General features: G+C 40.3%; 1 protein-coding gene across 18 annotated transcripts in view; it reads left to right on the forward strand.

The window, feature by feature from the left end:
* Positions 1-22647, forward strand: part of SPECC1 (sperm antigen with calponin homology and coiled-coil domains 1) — a 313351-nt gene that overhangs the window by 227832 nt on the left and 62872 nt on the right. For 13 of the 18 annotated variants that reach the window (XM_063599215.1, XM_063599212.1, XM_063599216.1 and 10 more), the window contains 3 exons: positions 12765-12910; positions 14052-14152; positions 20344-20425. In XM_063599215.1, the coding sequence (XP_063455285.1) occupies positions 12765-12910; positions 14052-14152; positions 20344-20425 (329 nt within the window). Of the gene's footprint in view, positions 1-3718; positions 6282-12764; positions 12911-14051; positions 14153-20343; positions 20426-22647 lie in introns of those variants that run through there. The other 5 variants (XM_055101224.2, XM_057300237.2, XM_057300238.2 and 2 more) reach the window with 1 other exon arrangement.

Here is a 22647-nt window from a genome sequence, read left to right on the forward strand (position 1 = left end):
CCAATGAGGAATCAGTGTCCTTAACTTTGAGATTCTTGGATATTAGGAAATGATTTTGAATTTTTAGGTGTCTCTCAAATATCAAACATAGTCTTTTTAGATCAGATTTCCTGGGTTTTGAATGTTGATCAGGTGGCCCTAGTGTTTACATGTTTCCAAGATCAGTGGCTAGCTCCTGAGCCTTTTGATCTGATGTTTGGTTATCATGAATTTCATGACATTGGAAAGAGGAGATTTTTCAGAATTCAGCTGTGATTCTCCTGTCAATTCTGCTCCAAGTAATTCCTTATTTCTTTGTTTATAACTTTTACATAAAATGGCCTTTGGGGAAGGATGAAGATCAGATGTAGCTAGCTCCACAATTCACTGTTGAAAAATCAATATCGAGATCATTATTTTATTTAGTTATTTATTTTTAGAGATGGGGGTCTCACTATGTTGCCCAGGCTGGACTCGAACTACTGAGCCCAGGAGATTCTTCTGCCTCAGCCTTCTGACTAACTGGGACTACACATGCGCCAGACAAGGTCATTACTTTATAGACAGAGCTCTCCCTCTGGACACCAAAGGATGTGAATTTTAAGTGGAGGTAGAGGGAGAATAGGAAAACTAGGTTTCACAGTGTTCCCTACTGAAACAGTAGTGAGGCCGTTCTGGGTGGCCTCTGTGTCTGCTTTTGTTTTGTTTGCCTCTGTCTTGCTTCCCTATTGTCTGTCATTGGAAGAAAATCCGAGTCAGAACTTGTGTTGCTTCACATGTACGTTATTTTAATGATAAATGGTAAAAGACAAGTCCTGAGTTTCTATGGTGGCCCTGAATAGGTTCTTGTATGAGATGCTGTGTTTCTTACGTATACTCTGAGACACAGGCCAGGTTCTTCTATGAGATGCCATGTTTCTTATGTATATTCTGAGACACAGGCCAGACCGTGCAGCGTGAACCCTGATATTCTAGGAAATCTCCGCATACGTCCTGCCAGTTTAGGACTCCCTATGCTGCATCCTGCATCTTCAATCTTAACGTCACCTTTTTTTTTTAAGCACAGAATGTTTCTTTTTTGATTTTCCAGTGATTTGCAAACCTACCTCCCAATCTAACAGTTTAATCCCTTATCAAAAAACATTTCAAAATTTTAGAATGGACACCAATGAGAACATGTCATGGTACTGAAATCAGGCATCAGAACGTTTCTGTCTGTCAATGCATTTGGCAGGAAGTCAGACAAGTGCTGGAGATGCTGGTTTCTTGTCTGATTTTGCACTTCTCTGGCAAGCTGCCCCTTCTAAAGAGTTGACTATATGGCAGTTAGTCGCTGGTGGTTCAGCCACTTCCAGCACCTACCCCATGAGCAAGACTTGAAACCAACTCACACCCTCAAAGCTCTGGAAGCCACCTAGTGTTTCCATCTTGACTGAATGAGTTCTTGATTGAAACTCAATTTGACTTTGACAGTCATTAGTGAGAACTCAAAAGTCATTCTTGGTTCAGCCACAGCCAAAGAACTTGCAGAGCATTCTCTGACGAGGTCCTCAAGGACAACTGAGAGAAGGTAAGATCACCCAAAAAGCACCTGGATCCAGACATGAGATTACCTGGTTCTTAAGCTCTGTTTGTGTCCGTGGGCACTCACAGGGTTGGTTGCAGCCAGGCTGATAAGCACAAGATGAAGCACCTGGGCAGAAACGCAAACCAGCATTCATTGCTGGAACTCAGTAACTAAACAGTGGGATATTATCTAACTCATCCATGATCTTCAGTCCTGTTACACTTTCACAGATATTTTTATTTCAGAGTCAGAATAACTGATGTTAAGGTATGTGGGGAAGGAAGGCGGTAGCCTCATCTTTGCAGTCAACCAGCAATATCTCATTCCCAGTGTCATGTTTGCAGCCAACCAGTAACATCTCATTCTCAGCCCTGCCTCTTGCCTCTGTTAAAAGAGGTGGGAAGAGGGGATCGTTTTTGAGGTCTCTTTAAGCTCTGCTGTTCTCTGGACTGGTTGGTTAGCTGACCTTTCCCTGGTGGGAGAGTAAGAAACTCCAGTGCCAGCTTTAGAGTTATTCTGGTGCAATACCTTGAACCTCTTTGACACAGTGGCGTCTCCATATCTTAGTTGTGGCTTGGGAGCCTGCTCTTTCTCTTCCAGAAATGTGAACAAGCCAGTGTGTTTTTAGGGACCTAAAAGTGATCTGTTTCATTGGACACATATAATGTAATAGATGAAAAGATAATAACTTTTTCAGCTCTGGCTCCTCCCTGTTTTGAAAACTACCAATTGAGAAAAAGGCTTTGAAATGAAAACTCTCACTGAAATGAACCCGTCACATCTTTTTGCTGAAAAGTTGAGTCCTGGGACCTGGCAAAAACAGAAAAAACACAGGCAGCTCAATGTAATGATATATTGTGCCGCATACAAGCTTTCTAATGAAAGACATGGTTCGTGAGCAGCGCATGGCACAGGCTTCTCAAGCAGCATCAGGGAAAGACCTCTGTGTTTGTGGCATTTGTTTCTCTTGTTCTGAAACAGCAAATGCCATTACTTTTAGGGTGACTTATCTGATTCTTACTGTGTTTGTCATATAACACCAATAAACATCCATGGAAAACGTCTTTAAAAGAGATAATTAAACACACTTAACATCTGTGCCTAATTAATGCTGTTGGTTTCTAAATAGAATGTCTGTGATTCAAATGTGTTTCATTTTGCCTGTACCACAAATTCTTGCATTGTCCCCTCTTGGAGGTGAGCAGTGTGGCAGCACAGCACGTGCAGACTCCACTGGAATTGGCTTAACTCCATGTGTGCACATCCGTGTCAGCCTAAGTGTCACTGTGTGTGCCTGTGCTGCCCTCTGTGTTGCTCTGATGGCTCTAATGGGTCACAGCCGCTCAGCATGTGTTCTCCAGCTACCATGGAGAGGGGAGGGGCGGAAGTTGGAGGTAGAGATTCTTTAAGGTCCCTTTTCCAGCTGTCTTGCCACAGATGCTCTGATACTGAGCCCCTCTCCCAGGTGGAGGGGGGCTGTTCTCCTGAGGATTCTTAAGCAGTTTCTGAACAGACCTCACCTTAGCACCCATGACGGCATGATGGACAGGGGTCTCCAGCATTTAATTTGGCCCGTGATGCAGAACCTGGTCCTCTCAATGTGCTCTTATTCCAGCTAGCATTATCTGTTCACTCACCTACTACTCTTTTTTTCATAGTTTAAATGTACATTTATGACATTAGACACACAGTCTGTAATTCTAAAGAGCTGTGTCTGCCTCCCTGTTCTCTGACCCCTGATTTTACAGATTTCAACAATGTGGACATAAGCTTCCCTTAGGCCTTTAAGATTTTTAGGTTGCAGTTATAAAAGCAAGAAGGTTTTTGGCCTTGACAGTAGAGAGAAGCATGAGCCTCTGTAAATTCTGGAGGGGCCTATGGTGTTCATCCTGGACATCTCTGCTTCACCACACAGTTCTTTGCTGGAGAAGTTCTGGTGGAAGGAGCCTAGCACAGGCATTTGCAGTCTGGCTTTTTTTTTTTTTTTATGTCTGAAAACCTTTGGCTTCCAAAAAATGGGAACAGTGGGACTTAAAATCTGTTGGCCTATCCTGGACATTAGCTTTTCCCTGTGGGACAGTGTAAGCTGGACATTCTTGCATTTGTGAACTAAGACTGTATTGCCTTAGGTAACTCCTTTACAGCCTCTCCCTCCCGTTTCTATTTTCACAGCTCCCTGGGCTCTGTCAGCTAGCAGAGCATTTGGTGGAAGAAAGACAGCCCAGCTCTTGCCATGATTGGGAGCCGCAGCCATCTCTAGATGAAAGGGGGAATGTGTAGAGGAGAAATTGCCTCTTTATAAAGAGCCTAGTTGTCTCCTTGTGACATTCTCTGTTTCTCAGAGTCATTGCCGTCGAGTCTCTGCTTTTTGTCCACATTTTGGGATCAGCTCACTGCATGATCAAAGATGATGTTTCCCTCTTTTTACTTTTCCTCAGAAGATTGAGCTGTCTTTTATTTGGAGAATAAAATGAAGTTCTGAAAAAAACAAAGTACAAGTCTTATGAAAAGTTATTTGCAGCTGGAGTGCTGAAAAGGGCGCAATGGCAGAGCAGATGCAGAGCTGAGTACAGCGCAGGCCCGAGTTCTTTTGTTTTTTTTTTGTTTTTTTTTTGTTGTTGTTGTTGTTGTTGTTGTTTTTTGAGACAGAGTTTCACTCTTGTTGCCCAGGCTGGAGTGCAATGGTGTGATCTCGGCTCACTGCAACCTCTGCCTCCTGGGTTCAAATGATTCTCTTGCCTCAGCCTTCCAAGTAGCTGGAATTACAGGCACCTGCCACCACGCCCAGCTAATTTTTGTATTGTTAGTAGAGATGGGGTTTCACCATGTTGACCAGGCTGGTCTCGAACTCCTGACCTCAGGTGATCCCCACCTCAGCCTCCCAAAGTGCTGGGATTACAGACATGAGCCACCGCACCCAGAACCTAAGGCCCAAGTTCTACTTTTTGGTGTTCATTTCTCTGCTTCCTTTTGATCGTGGTGTCTGATCATCTTGGAATTCACATTATTCAAGGCAAAATAGGAAGCCATCTGTGTGATGTCACATTCCGAAGAAGTCAGAAGGTTCGGCGAGTTGGAACTTTACTCTTGTTGCCCAGGCTAGAGTGCAGTGGTGCGATCTTGGCTCATTGCAAGCTCCGCTTCCTGGGTTTAAGCTATTCTCCTGCCTTGGCCTCCCAAGTAGCTGGGATTACAGGCACGTGCCGTCACGCCTGGCTAATTTTGTATTTTTAGTAGAGATGCAATTTCACCATGTTGGTCAGGCTGGTCTTGAACTCTTGACCTCAAGTGATCTGGCCGCCTCAGCCTCCCAAAGTGCTGGGATTACAGGCTTGAGACCCCATGTCCGGCCCCTTCTGTGGGGTCTTGATTGAGCCCCTTCACTCGGAGTCTTGACTTCATTACCTCGTCTGAAACAAGGTGCCTCCAAGCTTTGGGTTGATTTCCAGAATCTTGTTGGGTTAAACATAAGTAGAAGTTTGATCATAAAGGATGTTATTAAGCCGGATAGGTAAGCACGGTGACAATGGCAATAGAAATCTAATGGAAAACGATTGAATGACAACTACACCAAAGTTTCATGGATGAAACTCACCCCAGAAACTTAGTGTTCAAATCAGAGTGATACACAATTCAAAATGTGATTTTAAACTTCTGGAAATATGTGTGTTTGTGAAGAGCCAAATCCAGTTCAGCAACCTCCATCAGGCAGAAACCTTCTGCAATCCTCACATGAGGAACTGGTTCACAGTGTACACAGCATGGAGCCATTAGTGACGTTATCCAAAGGATGAGACAAGACAAAAGTTACTGTCTAATAAAAGGAAAATTAGGAACAGGAATGCTCTTTAAACTCAGGAAGATCTTTTGGGGTGTCAAACTGGACAGCACAGAATCATTAGAAAAATTAGCTTGGCGTGAGAAGAGACATTGGGGTCTTCTCTGTAAAAATAACTTAGATACTTGTGAATAGGACTGAAATTTATATTTTGGGCACTCTTTACCTCAGATTCAGAGTTCTTAGGATTATTTAAAATTCATTTGCTGGATGTTTTCAAATATAAACAATAAGAAAACTGCAACTTCAACTTAAAAGGCACTGCTGCTGTGTTTGCACCCTATATTTTGACCTGTCGTTAGGTACTGTTGAATATTTTTATCTGTAAGCATTTATGAAGTGCAAAATAAACATGTTATTATATAGAAGCGTCTGCTGCTTAGTTTTAGCTACGTTTCTGCAGGGCCTTTATGTCGTTTTGTTCTACATTTTTTTCTGAAAACAGTTTCAGAACTTCAAAGTCACATCAAGTAACTAGAATTTGAGGTAGAAAAAAGCTGGATGTAAGTTGTAAATAGGAGGTTGACATGGAATATGAACAATTTCATTAGTAGAACAAAAGGGCATGGAGTAAAAATGCTAATTTTGCATAAATTTTTAAAACTCTAGGGTCTCAGAAAATATAGCATGGACTTAAAGTCTAGATGTGTTTTGTTGACATTTAAATATGAATAGATTGATGATTTAATGTATTGGATTTTTTCTTAATTATGAAGTATTATTTAGGTATACTAATAACAAAATGGAGACATGTGAAGAAAAATATTAATCTTTCTTCTCCCTCAGTACCATCTGTGAGGAAATCAGTGTTAACAGTGTGTACATTTTTCTTTACTCATGAATATGTATAGGGTTCATTTTTATATTTTTAATAAAAATTGGATTATATTATTTTCAGTACTCTGCACCTTTACTTTTTATTTTATCATATCATAGGCATCCTTCCAGGTCAATACATAGAAATCTATCTTATTTTAAGAGCAACATGACCTTCCATAGGAAGGATATGTCCTGGAATATTAAAATATTGTCTTACTAATGCACAACAAAGTTATAATTTTTTTTTATGAGTAATGCTATAATAGCAGTCCTTATTCATATAGTCCTATGTAGTTGTGGTTTTATTTTTATAGAATGGGTTTTTCAAAATACTATTGCTGCTCTAAAGTATATGCACATTTTTATTTTAATAGATGTCTCCAATTACTCACCTGAGTGCTGTGACATTTCACTCTTGAACATGCCCATCTGTATACATCCTGAGCAGTGGTGGAGAGCCTTGATCATATTTTTGCCAATAGGATAATAAAAAAATACTATCTTATTAGCACTTTAATTTGCATTTCGCTGAGTTTTTTTTTGTTTTTTTTTTTTTTTAAAGACAGGGCCTCACTCTGTCACCTAGGCTGCAGTGCAGTGGTACAGTCATGGCTCACTGCAGCCTCAACCTCCTGGACTTGAGCAGTCCTCCCACCCCAGCCTCCTGAGTAGCTGGGACTACAGGGGCACACCACCATGTCCAGCTAATTTTTTTTTTTTTTTTTTTTTTGTAGACACGAGGTCTCACTGTGTTGCGCAGAGAGACTGGTATCGAACTCCTGGGCTCAAGTGATCCTCCCAACTCAGCCTCCCAAAGTGCAGGGATTACAGCCATGAGCCACCATGCCCAGCCCTTTCTAAGTACATCTTTGTATGTTTACTAACCACTGCATTTTCTCTTCTAAGAATTACTAGTTTTGCAACTTTTCCCTGCTTTTTCACTGAGCTGATTGTTTTTTTCTCATCAGCTTATAAGTCAGTATTTTATTAGGGATGTGGTTGTATCCCCTATATTATGAGCCTTTATCATATTTTTCATGTGATATGGCTTTATCTTTATCATAGAAAATTTTATATTTTTATGTAAACTGTTAGTGTTTTCCTTTATTCTTTTTTTTAAGATTCCTTCTCCCCAGTATTATACAAATGTGCTATTAAATGTCTTCATCTACTTGATGCACACACATGCAGGCCATTTGATCCACCTCTCTTTATTTAATCTGATGTGAGGTGTGGTTCTTTTTCTCCCACTGGGTAGCACTGTTTATTACCAGAGTCATCCTTTGTCCACTGAATTGAAATCCCACCTTTACATGGTTTATGTCATCCACATTCAGAGAGACCTGCCCTAGATGTGCTCCCATTTCTTTCTCTTTTGAGTTAGCTCTGCTTTAAAATACTCATAGATTATTAGATTGCTTATATTACTTTTAACTCATCCTTTCATTTAAAATTTTTATTTTATTGAATTTTAAGGCAGACAGTATCAGTGTTGAACTCTGTTTCCAGTCATGAATTTACAAACGCCAGTCCTCTCTTGAGTGCAGTTTCCCCTTCACTTTGTATTATGAACTGTTTGCATCGAGCAGGGCATGATTTTGCCTGTCACCTTCTCTTGCTGAAGCAGATCCAGGTGTGGCAGGGCCTGACGTTTGCCCCAGGTCCGTGTCTGGATTCTGCTCAGATCCACTGCCTTTGCCTGACAGTGCTTCTGATCTTCTTCTCATGACTTAAATGTGTTGGGAGGCTCTTGAAGGTACATTTATATTACATACTTGGAGGTACAGAAGCCCAGGTAGAGTAGAGAAGGGTGAGTGCCTAGTTGGGAAATTCACCTGTACCCAGTTTCTTCTCTGCCTGGTGAGCCTGGAACGCAGAGCCAGCTCTCTGGATCTCTTTGTGTGCCCCTCATCCATTTTAGGTGCACACTGTGGCTCTTCCTGTCCTGCCCCTTGTCACTACTGCCCTTTATGCCTAGGGTAAACCAACCTTGGCCTTCTCGGATGTAAATTCTTCTTGTTCCTGATCCTTTGCCAAAATGCCGTGCATGTCTCTGGGCTTCTCATGCTCCTCTCCAGCCTTGGCCCTCTAGGGTGGGGGACATTAGTTGGGGTTTTCCCGTATCTCCATTTTCTTTGGAAGGGAATTGGGGGAAAGCCCTTGGTATTGTATTTTCATTCCCCCGACCGTGTACTCTCTATTTGCAGAAATTCTTCAAAATCTAAGCCACGTCAATGATACTCGACTACAGGACTTTTACTATTTGATTCTTATTGTTGGAATTTGTAGATTATGATGCTGGTGTTCAAATTACTTTCTTATCCTGTTTGTTTTTATTGTTATATATGCTTTTACTGAAATTTGAAAGTGAAATTTAGAAGATATTGTTTGACACTTAAGAGACAAAGTACTTCGTAATTTCTGTCTTCAAATAGAGTGAAAAACTTCTGTTAGATTTGTTTTATGCAAAATAAGTATTTAGAAAAAATTACATTCCAGGCAAGGGCATAGAATGAGCAAAGGCACAGAGGCAGGGCATAAAAGTAAAAAACTTCAGGTGAATAGTCCAAAACTAGATGGGCAGAGGGGAGTCTTGGGAGATTAACTGAAAGACCTGGGGTTGGGCTTTGTTCAGGTGTTCAGTAAAGAGACCGGCAGGCGTGAGCATGTGGTTGACATGCGACCTGCCCTCTTCACAAATATTAATCTGCCAATTGTGAAGGTAGCAGTGGTGCCATACAACACTACCCAAATGGAGTTAACCTTTGAATACTTTAAAAATCATCATGTACAGGAGCTCACCTGTTCCTGGATCAGAATGAACAATGACATAAAGTGCTGTTTTTAGGAAGTAAATGCTGTAGACCATGACTGACATTTGAAAACTCTGTTCTCTAACATAACAAGGAAAGCAGCAAATTAGAGAGGTTAAATAAAAGTTTTAAAGGGAAATAATTAGAGACATATATGTATATGTGCTTAAATGACAAGGTGAGGCATGGAAGGCAGACCGACATTCAGTGAGGAGGGCCATGCGCCTTGCTGTGCTCCATGGAGACACTGTCTGCTTATGGAGTGTGCATCACCTGCTGTGTGTGACACAGCATCAGGCGGTCTGGCCTGCAACTGTTGTTCTCTAGTATCTGGCCTGCAACTGTTGTTCTCTAGTATGGGTTGCCGCCTTTTAAGAGCAGATTATTGTATAAAGATAGGAACACTGAAATAACTTGGTAGTATTTTTTAAATGTACTTAAAATTTAGGAAGAAATACCATCAGTATTATTTCTAGAACCTTGTATATCTCTCACAGAACATTTATGCATTATAGAAAATTTGAGAAATGCGTGGCCAGAGCTGGATTTGCACCCCAGTTTCACCATTCATGAATCATGTGACCATGGTCAAATTTTCCTCTAAAATAAGGGATAATGATATCTAGTTTTGTTGAAAATTAAATTAGATAATGCTTTTAAGACACATGGTACTGTGCTTGGCATATACAGTAGAGTTATACACATTCATATTTGTTTTGCTGAAATTATCGATTATTATCCTAGTTTTATATGCTGGGAGCAGGTAGAATACGTGCTTCATTTTTGTTGTTTTAAGCATGGCCCCTAAACACTAAGCAGCTATTTAATCTGTGATGTAACTGAAGAAAGAGCCAATCATGAAATGCTGGAGGGAATGCAAGTATGTGAGACTTCTGGAGAGTTGGTGTGTTTGTAAACAGTCATGTTTACAAAAGCATGTACTTTTGAGTGACTCAAGTTATTCTTATGGTTTATTTGACTACATGTGTGATTGTTACTTTGCAGGTAGACTTTAGAACCTAACATCAGCCTTAGAGGCAGTAGCAAGCCTTGAACAAGTGTTTCTCCAGTAGTGGTACCTTGCAGTTTTTCTTTTATTTAATGCTAAGACATACCTGGCTGTATACTTACATATTTCTTAATATTCATTATAGAATACAGAGTTTTTATTCTTCCTTGGAACAGAGGAAATGTAAGACTTCATTTATGGCTGAGGCTGTTACTAATTGATCCCAGCCAATTCTAAAATAGGCTGGTGTAAGGATTTTCAACCTCATTTATGATTTAAGTACATACTAATAAGCCAATAGCATTCTTAATAACCATTTTCTTTGGTTATTCAATTCAGGCTATGTTTTGTGAATCCCTCACACACACACACAGAGACACACAGACACACACACACATACCACTGTTGTATAACACAGTGGGTATTTCTCTTCTCAAATTATACAGGGTTTTCTCATACTGACTCTTATTGTTCTGGCCAAGTAGACTTAGTGTTTGAAATACCATCTTTGGATACCTGAAGCCTGAGGTAATTGATTCTTGTGGCCTTGCTTTTTAAATTTATCATTTGATATTTTGAATTGCAGATAAATTTAGATAACTGAAAGGAATAACCTCAGCAGAATGTAGGCGTCTCCATTTTGTTCTTATTAAATTATCAAAGAATGAAATGTAAAATGAATTATTTAAAATGATTGTCCTTGGAGGCCTTTGGTACTGAGTCATTTAAATGGACTGGTAAGAAGGTGGCCAGGCGCAGTGGCTCATGCCTGTAATCCTGGCACTTTGGGAGGCCAAGGCAGGCAGATTGTCTGAGCTCAGGAGGTTGAGACCAGCCTGGGCAACATGGCGAAACCCCATCTCTACTAAAAAAAAAAATACGAAAGATTAGCGAAGTGTGCTGGTGCTTGCCTGTAGTCCCAGCTAGCTACTCAGGAGGCTGAGGCATTAGAATCGCTTGAACCTGGGAGGTAGAGGTTGCAGTGAGCCAAGATTACACCACTGCACTCCAGCCTGGGCGACAGAGCGAGACTCTGTCTCAGAAAAAAAAAAAGGTGGCCCATTTTGTTTGTTGATGACCTTCATGAGAATGGCTAGCACAGACAGAGGAAATTATTTTCTGCTCAAACCTAACTTGATTTCTTTTTCTTTCTGCATTTTTGCCACCTGATTTTATTGTATGGGAAAGTATGAAAACCAGTTCCTCTCAATAAAATTATTTAAAAATTATTTTAAAAACCCAACCTCCTACAATTTCTGAAGTGCCTGATAGTTTCTTCCAATGAAGTTTTCAGTTTACTGATTTTTTCTTTCACTCATAAGAAGGGACTGTGGAGTGAAGATTGTAAGGCAGTGTGGTTTAACTGTTTTAAGTTCTGTTTCTCTTAAATTTATTCTATTCATGTTATTTACAGAGCAACAGAAGAAAGCTTAGAGAATTAAAGACAAATAAATTCAACTGGAGAAGCTTATGAGTAGTAGCTAGATTAATTTGAAAATGATCAGTAAATAACTTTTATTTACTGATTTATTTTAAACTTCCACTGACCTTATTGAAATATACTTCCAGAAACATTCTGTTTGAACTATTATCATAAATTAGTCATCTTGCAAAACAGCTGTGGCAATATGATACAATGAAGAGAGCAGTGATTTAGCAATGAGAAGGTTGGGAGTTCTTGTCTTGGCTCCTTCACAGGTAGATCACATGACATGCCAAAGTCCCCTAGATGAGGAAGCCATGCATTGAGAGGATTGAGGATTGGGTCAATGATCTATCATAGAATGCTTTCTATGAGTCTAGAAGCCTCATGAAGAACACACCAGGAAACTTGGGTGAGAGCAGGAGCTTCACCTCATGCAGAATTGCAGTGTGATTTTAGAGTGCTGTTACCATTCTTATGCTTAGAAGTCAGAGTGTCTGAATCAGGATTCTGTTGTGTATAATGGATTGCACTCTCGTTGGCTTAGGCAGAAAGGTGTTAAATGGTTTGCAGAACTGTTGGGAGGGCTGAGCTTCCAGGAGCAGCTCCCAAAGTCTCCACACACAACTGGACCACCAGGGAACCTGCTCCCTCCACCAGGACAGGAGCCTTAACTTCAGAAAGCTGCCCACCCAGTTGGAAAGCTGCCACCACAGTTGCCAGCACCATAGCATCTTGTCTCTGCTACAGTCTCTGTCTACATAGTGAATGCCCGGTGCCCTGCCTCTCTTCCTCTGATTCAGGTCCCACTCCAGGTCTTGCCCAAGTCTTTCTGATTGGTGGAACTTAAATCACACCCAAAATCCCAGCTGTAGGAGAGCTGTGAGATTTCATCTTTCCAAACTCTGTGTACTGCATGGGGCTTGGAGCACATGTCGGCAGCCGGTCCACTGCATTCACCATTGACAGTAGGTGAAATATTTATGGTCAATAACATTTGCATTTTTTCACAAAAAATGCACAATTTGCAGAGTAGCCATACACACTTTTTATTTAGAGCTAATATCAAGTCACTCTACATATAAAAATAATTATTTCTGACCATTTCCCAAGAAAACAGCTCTTCTAAAAATTGAGAGCAATGCCTACATTATTTCCTAAAGATGCAAACTGGTAGAGAAAACAGGATGTTAAATTCAGAATTTCCCTTCCAGCTTCATTTATTTTCTCCACATCAGTTCTGTTTTCCTCTGTGTCTTTTTCTCCCATGGGGATGTCCTCCACCTTTTCAATCTGATTTGCTCTTTGCCATGCAGACCTGTGGATGAAGAGCCAGAGTCCTCTGAGGTCGATGCTGCTGGTCGGTGGCCTGGTGTCTGTGTTAGCAGAACATCTCCAACACCCCCAGAGTCGGCAACCACCGTTAAGTCACTTATCAAGTCATTTGACTTGGGACGCCCAGGTATTTAATCATTTTTTCTATAAGCAAAGCTCCAAATTCAAACTTTGGCCCGACATTTGATATGTCTACTATCTCTACTCCACCCTGGCCCTATGTTGTTACAACCACAAGGGCGCTTTCCAGGTCCTACCACGTGCAGCCACTGCATGCAGGAGCCTGGCTGAGGCTCCAGGGAGGCACTGATGGAGAGCCTGGCTCATGAATAACACAAATGCAGCCTCTTCCTCTCTACCGCTTCCTTCCATCCAGTTCCTGCCTTGCTACCTTTCTTTTCTGCCTCTCATAGCCATTAAATTCAGGTCACTACTATTTGCCTTTTTGTCATCTCATGAGAATTATGAGGGTCAGCTGGAGACTTCATCTCCTAGGAAACGAGACATCACATCTGTGCACCTGGCCCTCTTGTAGGCACCCCTGGCCATCCCCATCTTGCAACCTGCTAGACGTTTTTCTACCTGGTCTTGTACGTGAGCACCTGTGCTAATCTGTCACTCCTGATCTAGGTGTGTTCCCAGCTTTTCCTGGTGTTGTCCGATGGTCTCACAATTCCCCTTTAGTCATGCTTATCTTCCTATATGAGAAAGATGCGTAGCTATACTTCATACATATACTGTACACATAAACATAGCAAATAGAAGAAACAGAATGTGCATCTGTCTACAGTAACAATATCTTTCTTCTCCAGAGTGCAACAAACATGCCATTGTATTGGGAGACTGTAGTAAAAGTTAATCCTAGGATGTACCTGGTTGTCTCTGCTAAAATTGTTTGCACCTAAATTAGATTAAGACTCTACATATTCAAAGACATGAAAGCCTTTCATGTCTGTGAAGACAGGAAATGAATTAACAATTTGTACAAGAACTTTTCTGTTCCTTCCTTCTCTAGGCATCTCATTATTTATACAGTTTCTTTTTGCTCAGCTATCCTTCATCTAAGACTGACCTCCACTCAGCTAAATCTTCCCTTCTTGTTTCCCCAATGCAGCTCTAGTCCGGAGAAGAAAAGGATAATAGAGTAAATATTACACTAACACGGATACTCCTTAAGCCACCAAAAAAAGTAACAAGAAATCAGGAACAACTATATGCTATTTTGAAGTGGAACAACATATAAATGTTCCCATGTTTTTTCTTGGCAGGTGGAGCTGGACAGAATATTTCTGTCCATAAGACCCCCAGAAGTCCCCTAAGTGGGATACCAGTGAGGACTGCTCCAGCAGCTGCTGTCTCTCCAATGCAGGTAAATGAGCCCCAGAAATAACCACTGCTTATGGTTTGCTGTGTATCCCTCTAGATGTTTTTCTTTACACATATTAGTGTCCGTGTGTGTATGTGTGTGTGTAGAGTATGTGTTTTGTAAATTGGATTACACTATGCATTATTCCAATACTTATTTCACTTTATCATCGGAAGGTAAGCTTCATGAGGTCAGATATTTTTGTTCATTTTGCTTGCTGTTTTATCTCTTGTCTGTAACACTGGTTGGCACATGGTCACATTATAGTAGAAGTTCAATAAATATTAAATGAATGAAGGAATATGTTTTCAAATTTTAATATTTGCAGAAATGATTCTTTTTATAAAAGATTACATAATATGTGGTGATTTATTTAGCCACTGTTCTACTGATAGAAGTTAGGTTTTCTTGGATTTAACTTATTACAAAAAATAATACAGTGAAGATACTGATACAAATTTTTGACCACTTAAGGGGCTGCTTTTTAAATAAGGGTATATCAAGATTCATTTGTAAATATCAGAGATGACTGTAGTTAAGCAGAAAGGAATTTAATACAGGGATTTTGGTACTGAGGGCTGGAGAAAGGTCTAGGCTGCACTGAGCTTCCAGGAAAGGTTCCCAGAGCATCTGAAAGTTGGCCCATTAAAGGAACTTCTGTTTCTGCCAGAATCGGGAAGTCTTTCTCTAGGTGCTTACCCAGGACTGCCACTGCTACCAAGATCTAGGATCAGCCTCGTGACTACACTGCCACAGGTGCAGTCCATGCCAGAAAAGCACACTCTGTGCCTGCCCCATACTGACCAGAAAACGATGGAACAGACCCCAGAACCTCTGCTCCCCTGCCACAGAACAGCGAATGCCCTCCCAGCCATGTTTACCAGGAGAAGCTGCAGAAGGGAAGCCTTACACTCCCTTGCACCTTCCAGATCCTCTGAGAGGGGGCCTGTTTGACAGAAGCTAGGCCACTTGATGAGCCAAGCTTTAAAGGAGTTTGCCAAATACACCCTTTAGCTTCCCAGTCCCTTATAGTTCAATAAGTCACCCTACAAGGAGATGAGGATGGAGTTGAGTGAGCCCGTCTTGAGATCTTCTACAAATTGATTCCTAGTAAAGGAAAATGTAGTCCTAGAAAAGGAAATGTATTTGACCTGTTCCAGCATGTCGAAAAACTTGATAGAGACATTGCCCTTCAGTTTGCCCTCCCGCTTACAGTACTATTTTCCAAGAATTTTGACACTGTCTATAATTTTTGAAGATCAAGTAGATGAACAATAATATCTTGTTTTACTTTATCAGTAAGGTGGAGCACTTCTTCGTATGATTATAGGCCATTATCTTTTGTGTGTCGGTGTGGAAACTTACATACTTTGCCTGCTTTTCTTTTGAAGTGTTAGTCTGTTTATGTTTTGTAAGAAGTATTGATATATTGTGCTTTTTAACATTTTTCATATGTAATTGTATTACCTTTTTTATCTTTTAATGTCATATTAATAGTTATCTTTTACTGAAGAGAAATTTTACATTTTTGTGTTGTGTTTTAAGATTTTGTTTTGTTTTCTGCCTTAAAATGTCTTTTCTAGCTATTAGATGATTAAAATATTTTCCCTAAATATCTTAAGGAAGTCTTTTATTTGTTCAGTCTTAAAACCCATAGAAACATGGGTTTGGATTTAGATATTCTTCCCCTATCTTAACTGCCTTCTGGAAGCAGAAGTAAATACTCTCTGGAGGACAATTACACCATCTAGATCCTTAAATTATAGCCACATTTTAAAAAATACAATGTTATATAGTAACTTTAAACAATACCAGCCATGGCCAGGTGCAGTGGCTCATGCCTGTAATCCTAGCATTTTGGGAGGCTGAAGCAGGCAGATCACGAGGTCAGGAGTTCGAGACCAGGGTGGCCAACATAGTGAAACCCCATCTCTACTAAAAATACAAAAATCAACTGGGCATGGTGGTGTGTGCCTGTTGTCCCAGCCACTCAGGAGGCTGAGGCAGGAGAATCACTTGAACCCAGGAGGCAGAGGTTGTGGTAAGCTGAGATCGCGCCACTGCATTCCAGCCTGGGCAACAGAGCAAGACTCCATCTTAAAATAAAATAAAATAAAACAAAAAACCAGGCATACAAATAGATAATACCAAATGATGAAAAGCCAAGAGAAAAAATAGACAATAGAAACAGACACAGAAGATTCAGATATTGATATTATTAGACATAGACCCTAAAACAACTGAGATTAATGCTGTCAACAAAATAAGTGACAAGGTAGAGAATTTCAGCAGAAAACCACAATGTATAAAAAAGAATCTGTTAGAGATTTTATGACTTAAAAATAAAATACCTGAATTAAAGACTCAATAAAGTTTAGCTGTAGCTTAAACAGTTTAAGAGAGGCTTAAAGAACTGAAGACAAGTCAGTATAAATATCTGAACTGAAGCACAGAGAAAAAGGATAGGAAATAGAGAAAAGGACATAAGAAACATATGGGATGGGATAAAAAAATCTCATGTGTAATTGGAGTCCCCAAAAGGGGAGAAAAAGAGCAGAAGCGATATTGGAAGGGATAATGTTCAAGAATTTCCAAAACTGATAAAAGATGTCAAGCCCAGATTCAAGAAACAATAAGAACCCCAAGTGAGATAAGTACAAAGAAAACCACCCAGACACATGAGGTTAAAACTGCTGGAAATGAAAGAGAAAGCATCCTAAAAGCACCCAAAAGAAAAAAGACACCTTAATGTCCAAGGAGCAAGAGCAAAACTGACATCTTTCTTCTCAAGAAGAATGATGGAAGCCCTGAAGACAATGCAATGGCATCTGCAAAATGCTGAAAGAAAACACCTGCTTTCTTTTACCTCATGAAAATATGCTTCAAAGTGCTGTACCTGGTGAAAATACCCTTCAAAGGTGAACACAAAAGAAAGATGCTTTCAGTCCAACAAAACCAGATGTTTTTTCCTAGGATACTTGCAGTGAAGACTATTTAAAGGAGTTCTGCATGGAGTTTGTTCTTTTAAAAGACTATTAAAATTCAAAACATCTGACAAGAAAAGCTAATGCAAAATTACCTGTATCAGGAATTTGTAAATGGGTACATCACTAAAGATTTCATAATTATTAAAGCAATAGTAAGAGAATATTATATATTACTACTTTGTGCTATAAATTAGAAAATATTGATGAAATGGTCAAAATCTTAGAAAAATGTAACGTGCTAAACTTACATAGGAGAGGGTAGTAGAAAATCTCAATCACCTATAATTTATATCTTTTCCTTAAAAGAAATGCCAGGGCCTTATGGCTTCACCATGAAACCTCCCAAACATTTAAGGAAGAAATAATGTCAATCTTACGTAAATTCAGAGACTAGGAAAGAGGTCAGCATAGCTTTGATCCCTAATAGTTGCAAGAACATTAATAGACAAGAAAATTAAAAGGTCTTTCTCACGAACCTCTTTGCAAAAATCCTGAACAAAATCTTGGAAAACCTTATTCAGAGACACATGAAAAAGATCATGTCATGTTGGGTTTATTCCAGGAATGGAAGGTGGTTTTAACTATTGAAGCCAACCAGAGTAATTCACCACATTAACAAAGGTATAAAAAGAATATGGTCGGCCGGGTACAATGGCTTATGCCTGTAATCCCAGCACTTTGGGAGGCCAAGGTAGGTGGATCACTGGAGGCCAGGAGTTCAAGACCACTCTGGTCACCATGGCGAAACCCCATCTCTACTAAAAATACAAAAATCAGCTGGGCGTGGTGGTGCACGCCTGTAACCCCCAGCTACTTGGGAGGCTGAGGCACAAGAATGGCTTAAATCCAGGAGGCGGAGGTTGCAGTCACTGAGATTATTGCCATTCCACTCCTGGGCGACAGAGTAAGACTCTATCTCAAAAAAAAAAAAAAAAAAAAAAAAAAAAAAAAAAAAAAGCATATGGTCATCTTAGTAGGTGGTGGCAGGAAAATGTAGTCGATAAAGATTAATATCTTTCTTGATGGAAATTCTTAGAAAACTAGGAATAGAAGGGAAAGTCTTTAATCTGATAAAGGGTCTGTATTATATATCTACAGCAAACATCATACTTAATGGTGAAATATCGGATGCTTTCCCACAGGATTGTGAATGGGATAGGAATGCCCCATATTGTCACTTTTGTTCAGCCAACTTCAAAAGCAAGATTTAAAACTACTTTTGAAAACTGTATACCACGACCATTATATTTTTGTGGGATGTGGATACATGGAATTGTGTTTAATATGCTATGAAGTAGAGCCTCTAAGAGAAAATAATGTTCTGGAAAGCCTCAGAATGGCCCTGCACAGGCAGATGTACCAGGTTGTTCATTGCAGCATTGTTCCTAATATCAATATCAACATCAATATCAATAGAGAATCAGTAAAATAAATTATGGTAATGAAAATAGCTAAGATCTACTGAATGCTTACTATCTGCTGGGCTGTGTTTTGATTGTTCTAACTGGATTTAACTCATTTAATCCTCCCATAACCCTTTGAGGTAAGTACCTTTAGTATTGTTGCCATTTTATAAATAAAGAAAATAAGGCACAGAAAATTAAGTAACCCAGAGTCTCACAGGTGGGTGGTGCCATCTGTCCCCAGAGCCACTTACTTGGCCTCTTGTGGCACTTCTCAGAGGAAGCTGCCAAGATGGTGGGTGATGGTGGGTATAGAATGACTTCTAAGATACAGTAAGTGAAAGAAGCAAAATGGTGTACAAAACAATGTAATGCTATGATAACAGTTGTGTTTTTAGAAAAACAGAGGGTGTTTTTCAAGGTTTTTCCTTGAATAATATCATGCTTACTTGCATTCTGAAATGCTTTTTTAAATGGCAGTAAAAAAAATACACCATGAAATCTACTCTATTTAAGTATTGTTAACTAGAAGCACAATATTGTATGGCAGGTCTCTAGAAAAATTTTTTTTTAATTTTTAATTTTATTTCACATTCAGGGTGTACGTGTACAGATTTGTTACATGGATATATTGTGGGATGCCGAGGTTTGGGGTATGATTGATCCCATCACCCAAGTAGTGAGCATAGTACCCAACAGGTTTTCAGTGCTTGCTTCCCCCTCCTCTAGCACTCCCCAGTGTCTCTTGTTGCCATCTTTCTGTCCTCTAGAACTTTTTTATCTTGCCTGACTGAAACTCTGTATCCACGGAACAATTCCCCACTTCCCCTCCCTGAGGCCTCTGGGAGCCACCACTCCACTGTCTGCTTCTGTGATTTTGACTACTTTAGATTCCTCACGTACATAGAGTTATGCCGCTCTTGTCCTTCAGTGACTGGTGTATTTGACTTAGCATAATGTCTCCAAGACTCATTTATGTTGTAGCATGGGACAGGATTTCCTTCTTTTTTAAGGCTGAATAATATTCCATTGTATATTCTATACCACATTTTCTTCGTCCATTCATCTGATGGTGGACACTGGGGTTGCTTCCACGTCTTGGCTGTTGTGAATTATGCTGCAATGAGCAAGAGAGTGCAAGTATCTCTTTGAGATCCTGTTTTCAATTTTCTTGGATAAATACCTAGAAGTGGTGTTGCTGGATCATTTGGTAGTACTATTTCTAATTTTTTGAGGAACCTCCATACTGTTCTCCGTAATGGCTGCACCATTGTACATTCCTACTAACAGTACACAGGAGTTTCATTTTCTCTACCTCCTCACCAATACTTGTTCTTTTTCAGTTTTTTTTTTTTGATGATGGTCTTCCTAATAAATGTGAGGTGGCGTGTCACTGTGGTTTTGGTTTGCATTTCCCTGATGATTAGTGATGTTGAGCATCTTTTCATATACCTATTAACCATTAAAAATAGAATACTTATACACACATCCTTGAATATACATAGAACATTCCAGGAAAGATATTCACAAAGCCAATTAATAATGATTGCCCTTGGAGAGAAGAACTGGGAGATGGGAAGGAAAAGGAGACTTTCTCTTCATTATTTGCCCTTTTCATTGCTTTTGAGGATAGTGTCTATTGCATGTATTACCTATTCAAATAAATGAGTTAATTAAAAACTCCCCTGGTTATTCCACTGTGTTTAAGAACTGTTGCACACACACGCATGCACACACACATCTGTGTTTGTGCTATTCTTGATGTTATGAGCTCACCGTGCTGGTGTCCCCCTGGTTTTTACAGAGGCATTCGACTTACAGCAGTGTGCGGCCAGCCAGCAGAGGGGTGACTCAACGCTTGGACCTTCCTGACCTTCCCCTCTCAGGTAAATTATGTCAACATAAAGAACTTTTGACTTATCTTTCCGTGCAGTTAACTTTTCTTCATTTCTCTGCATGAAACTGAGCTTAGAAAAATAATCAGTGGCATTTCTTGCAAGTGATTTCAACCCCGAATAATGTACATATCATGAATGTTAGATGCAACAGTGCAGCTGACAAAAGGAAAAAGTGTCTCCTGCCAGCTGCACTTCTCAGTGCCCTTGTGCTGGGGAGACAGGCCCAATTTTTTTTGTCTTTTCCTTTTTTTAGAGACATGGTCTTGCTTTGTTTCCCAGGCTGGTCTCAAACTCCTGGTCTCAAGTGATCCTCCTGCCTTGGCCTCCCACAGTACTGGGATTATAGGTGTGAGCCACTGTGCCTGGCATATTGTTTTTTAACTGAATCTCAAGAGCATATTTTCTAATCTTTAAAAAGTAACTAAGGGAAAAAATCTTACTTGATTTTGAATTTGTCTGCTACTTCTGCAATTCTTAAAATTTGCCCCTTTAAAGGTGTTTGTCTTTTGGTGCAGTCCTCTTCCTGTTGTTACACCGTGTGTGTGTGTGTGTGTGTGTGTGTGTGTGTGTATGTATTTGTTTTGTTTTGTTTTAACTCCAGTCCTGGTTGTAAAGTGGAGGTTGCATTCAGCAGTCCCCATCCATCACATTTGCGTTGCGCCATATTTCCTGTGTCACAGGCTGATGTGAAGCAGCCCTCAAGAAGGGACACGTGGGCTTGAGTCTCAGTACTGCTGCTCAGCCTGGCTTTGGCCCCATCACCCCACTTCTCTGTGCTTTAGTCTCCTCATCTCTAAAACGGAAATAATCCGGTCCACTTCCTAGGATTGTATCAAGGATTGAGTTAGCACATTAAAGCGCCTTGAACATGCTGGGTGTGTGGCAAGCACTGTGGAAGTGTTTACTGTGCACATCTCACCTGCTGTTCCCTGCTGACCCAGTTCGCCTGCCCAGAACTAAAAGGACAACAGTGCTCGAGTCTAGTGGGAAGTTAAGGTTGTCCAGAATATGGGGCTTAGAACCTATGTATGTGTCTATGTGGTGACTGTTAGGAAATTAAAAAGGCAAAAAGAACACTGAATGGACTGTTTACTGGTCCCTGTAGAAAGGATAGAAAGCCAAAAGTCTGGGTCACATGGACAGAAATCCTTTTGTTTCTAAGCATAAAATAAAATTTCTACAGCTGTACTTCCTTTAGATCTTGGTCAAACACAATCAGGCTTGTTCTTAAAATAGTTGTTTCTATGAGGGAACTTTCCCCTCTGAATCTTCTTTGCTTTTTCATGGAATTAAATAAGGATTTTAGAGTTGGGTAAACACTGACAATTGAGAATTTGAAGATGATCTGAGCCCATTCCTCGAATTTTACATGGGAGAGATTCAAGCCCTACAGAAATTGAGTGACTTATAAAGGCTACAGCGATTTTGGATGGCTGTGGGGCCAGGAAGTCTCCTGATTCTTTCTACCATGTGCCTCTTGGTGCTGAGGCTGGTGATTGCTCGAGTAATAGCTTTCTAAAGTGGTGAAAGTTTACGTGGGACTGCAAGTCATGATAGTGACTTCCCAGCAGAAGGAAATGAAGACCAAAGGCCAGTGTAAAGTCAAGAGTGTAAGAACAAACAGACAGAGTTCAGTGGAGGTAGAGAAATGAGAGAGTACATGCTCCAGGAGACCAGGCCTGAGTGTCCCATACTAGGAGGGGAGTGGAGGAGACCAGAGCACAGCAGGAAGCCCACTTGGCTCACCGTCTCCGTTCTTGCTGTGTAGCACAAAAGAGGGAATAATTTGATGACACGCATAGTGCTAGGTGTGGGGTTTTTGAAAAATTGTGGTAAAAGACATATAATATAAAATTTACCATATCAACCGTTTTTAAGTGTACTAGGTAAGCCTTTGGTAGATAATATTTGTTCTTCTCTCTGTTCCACTAGCCTTAAAGTTTTCTATTGTGTAGAGACACCATTCTTTCTGGTTTTCTTTGAGAGAGTCTTGCTGTCACACAGGCAGGAGTGCAGTGGCATTATCATAGCTCACTACAGCCTCAAACATCTGGCCTCAAATGATCCTCCTGCTTCAGCCTTCAAGTGGCTGGGACTAGAGGTGCATGTCACCATGCCTGGCTAATTAAAAAAATTTTGTGGGGGCATAGAGACAGGGTCTCACTAAGTTGCCCAGGCTGGTCTTGAACTCCTGGCCTCAAGCAATCCTC

This window comes from Pan paniscus, chromosome 19 (assembly GCF_029289425.2).
Source record: "Pan paniscus chromosome 19, NHGRI_mPanPan1-v2.0_pri, whole genome shotgun sequence".
Classification (NCBI taxonomy): domain Eukaryota; kingdom Metazoa; phylum Chordata; class Mammalia; order Primates; family Hominidae; genus Pan; species Pan paniscus.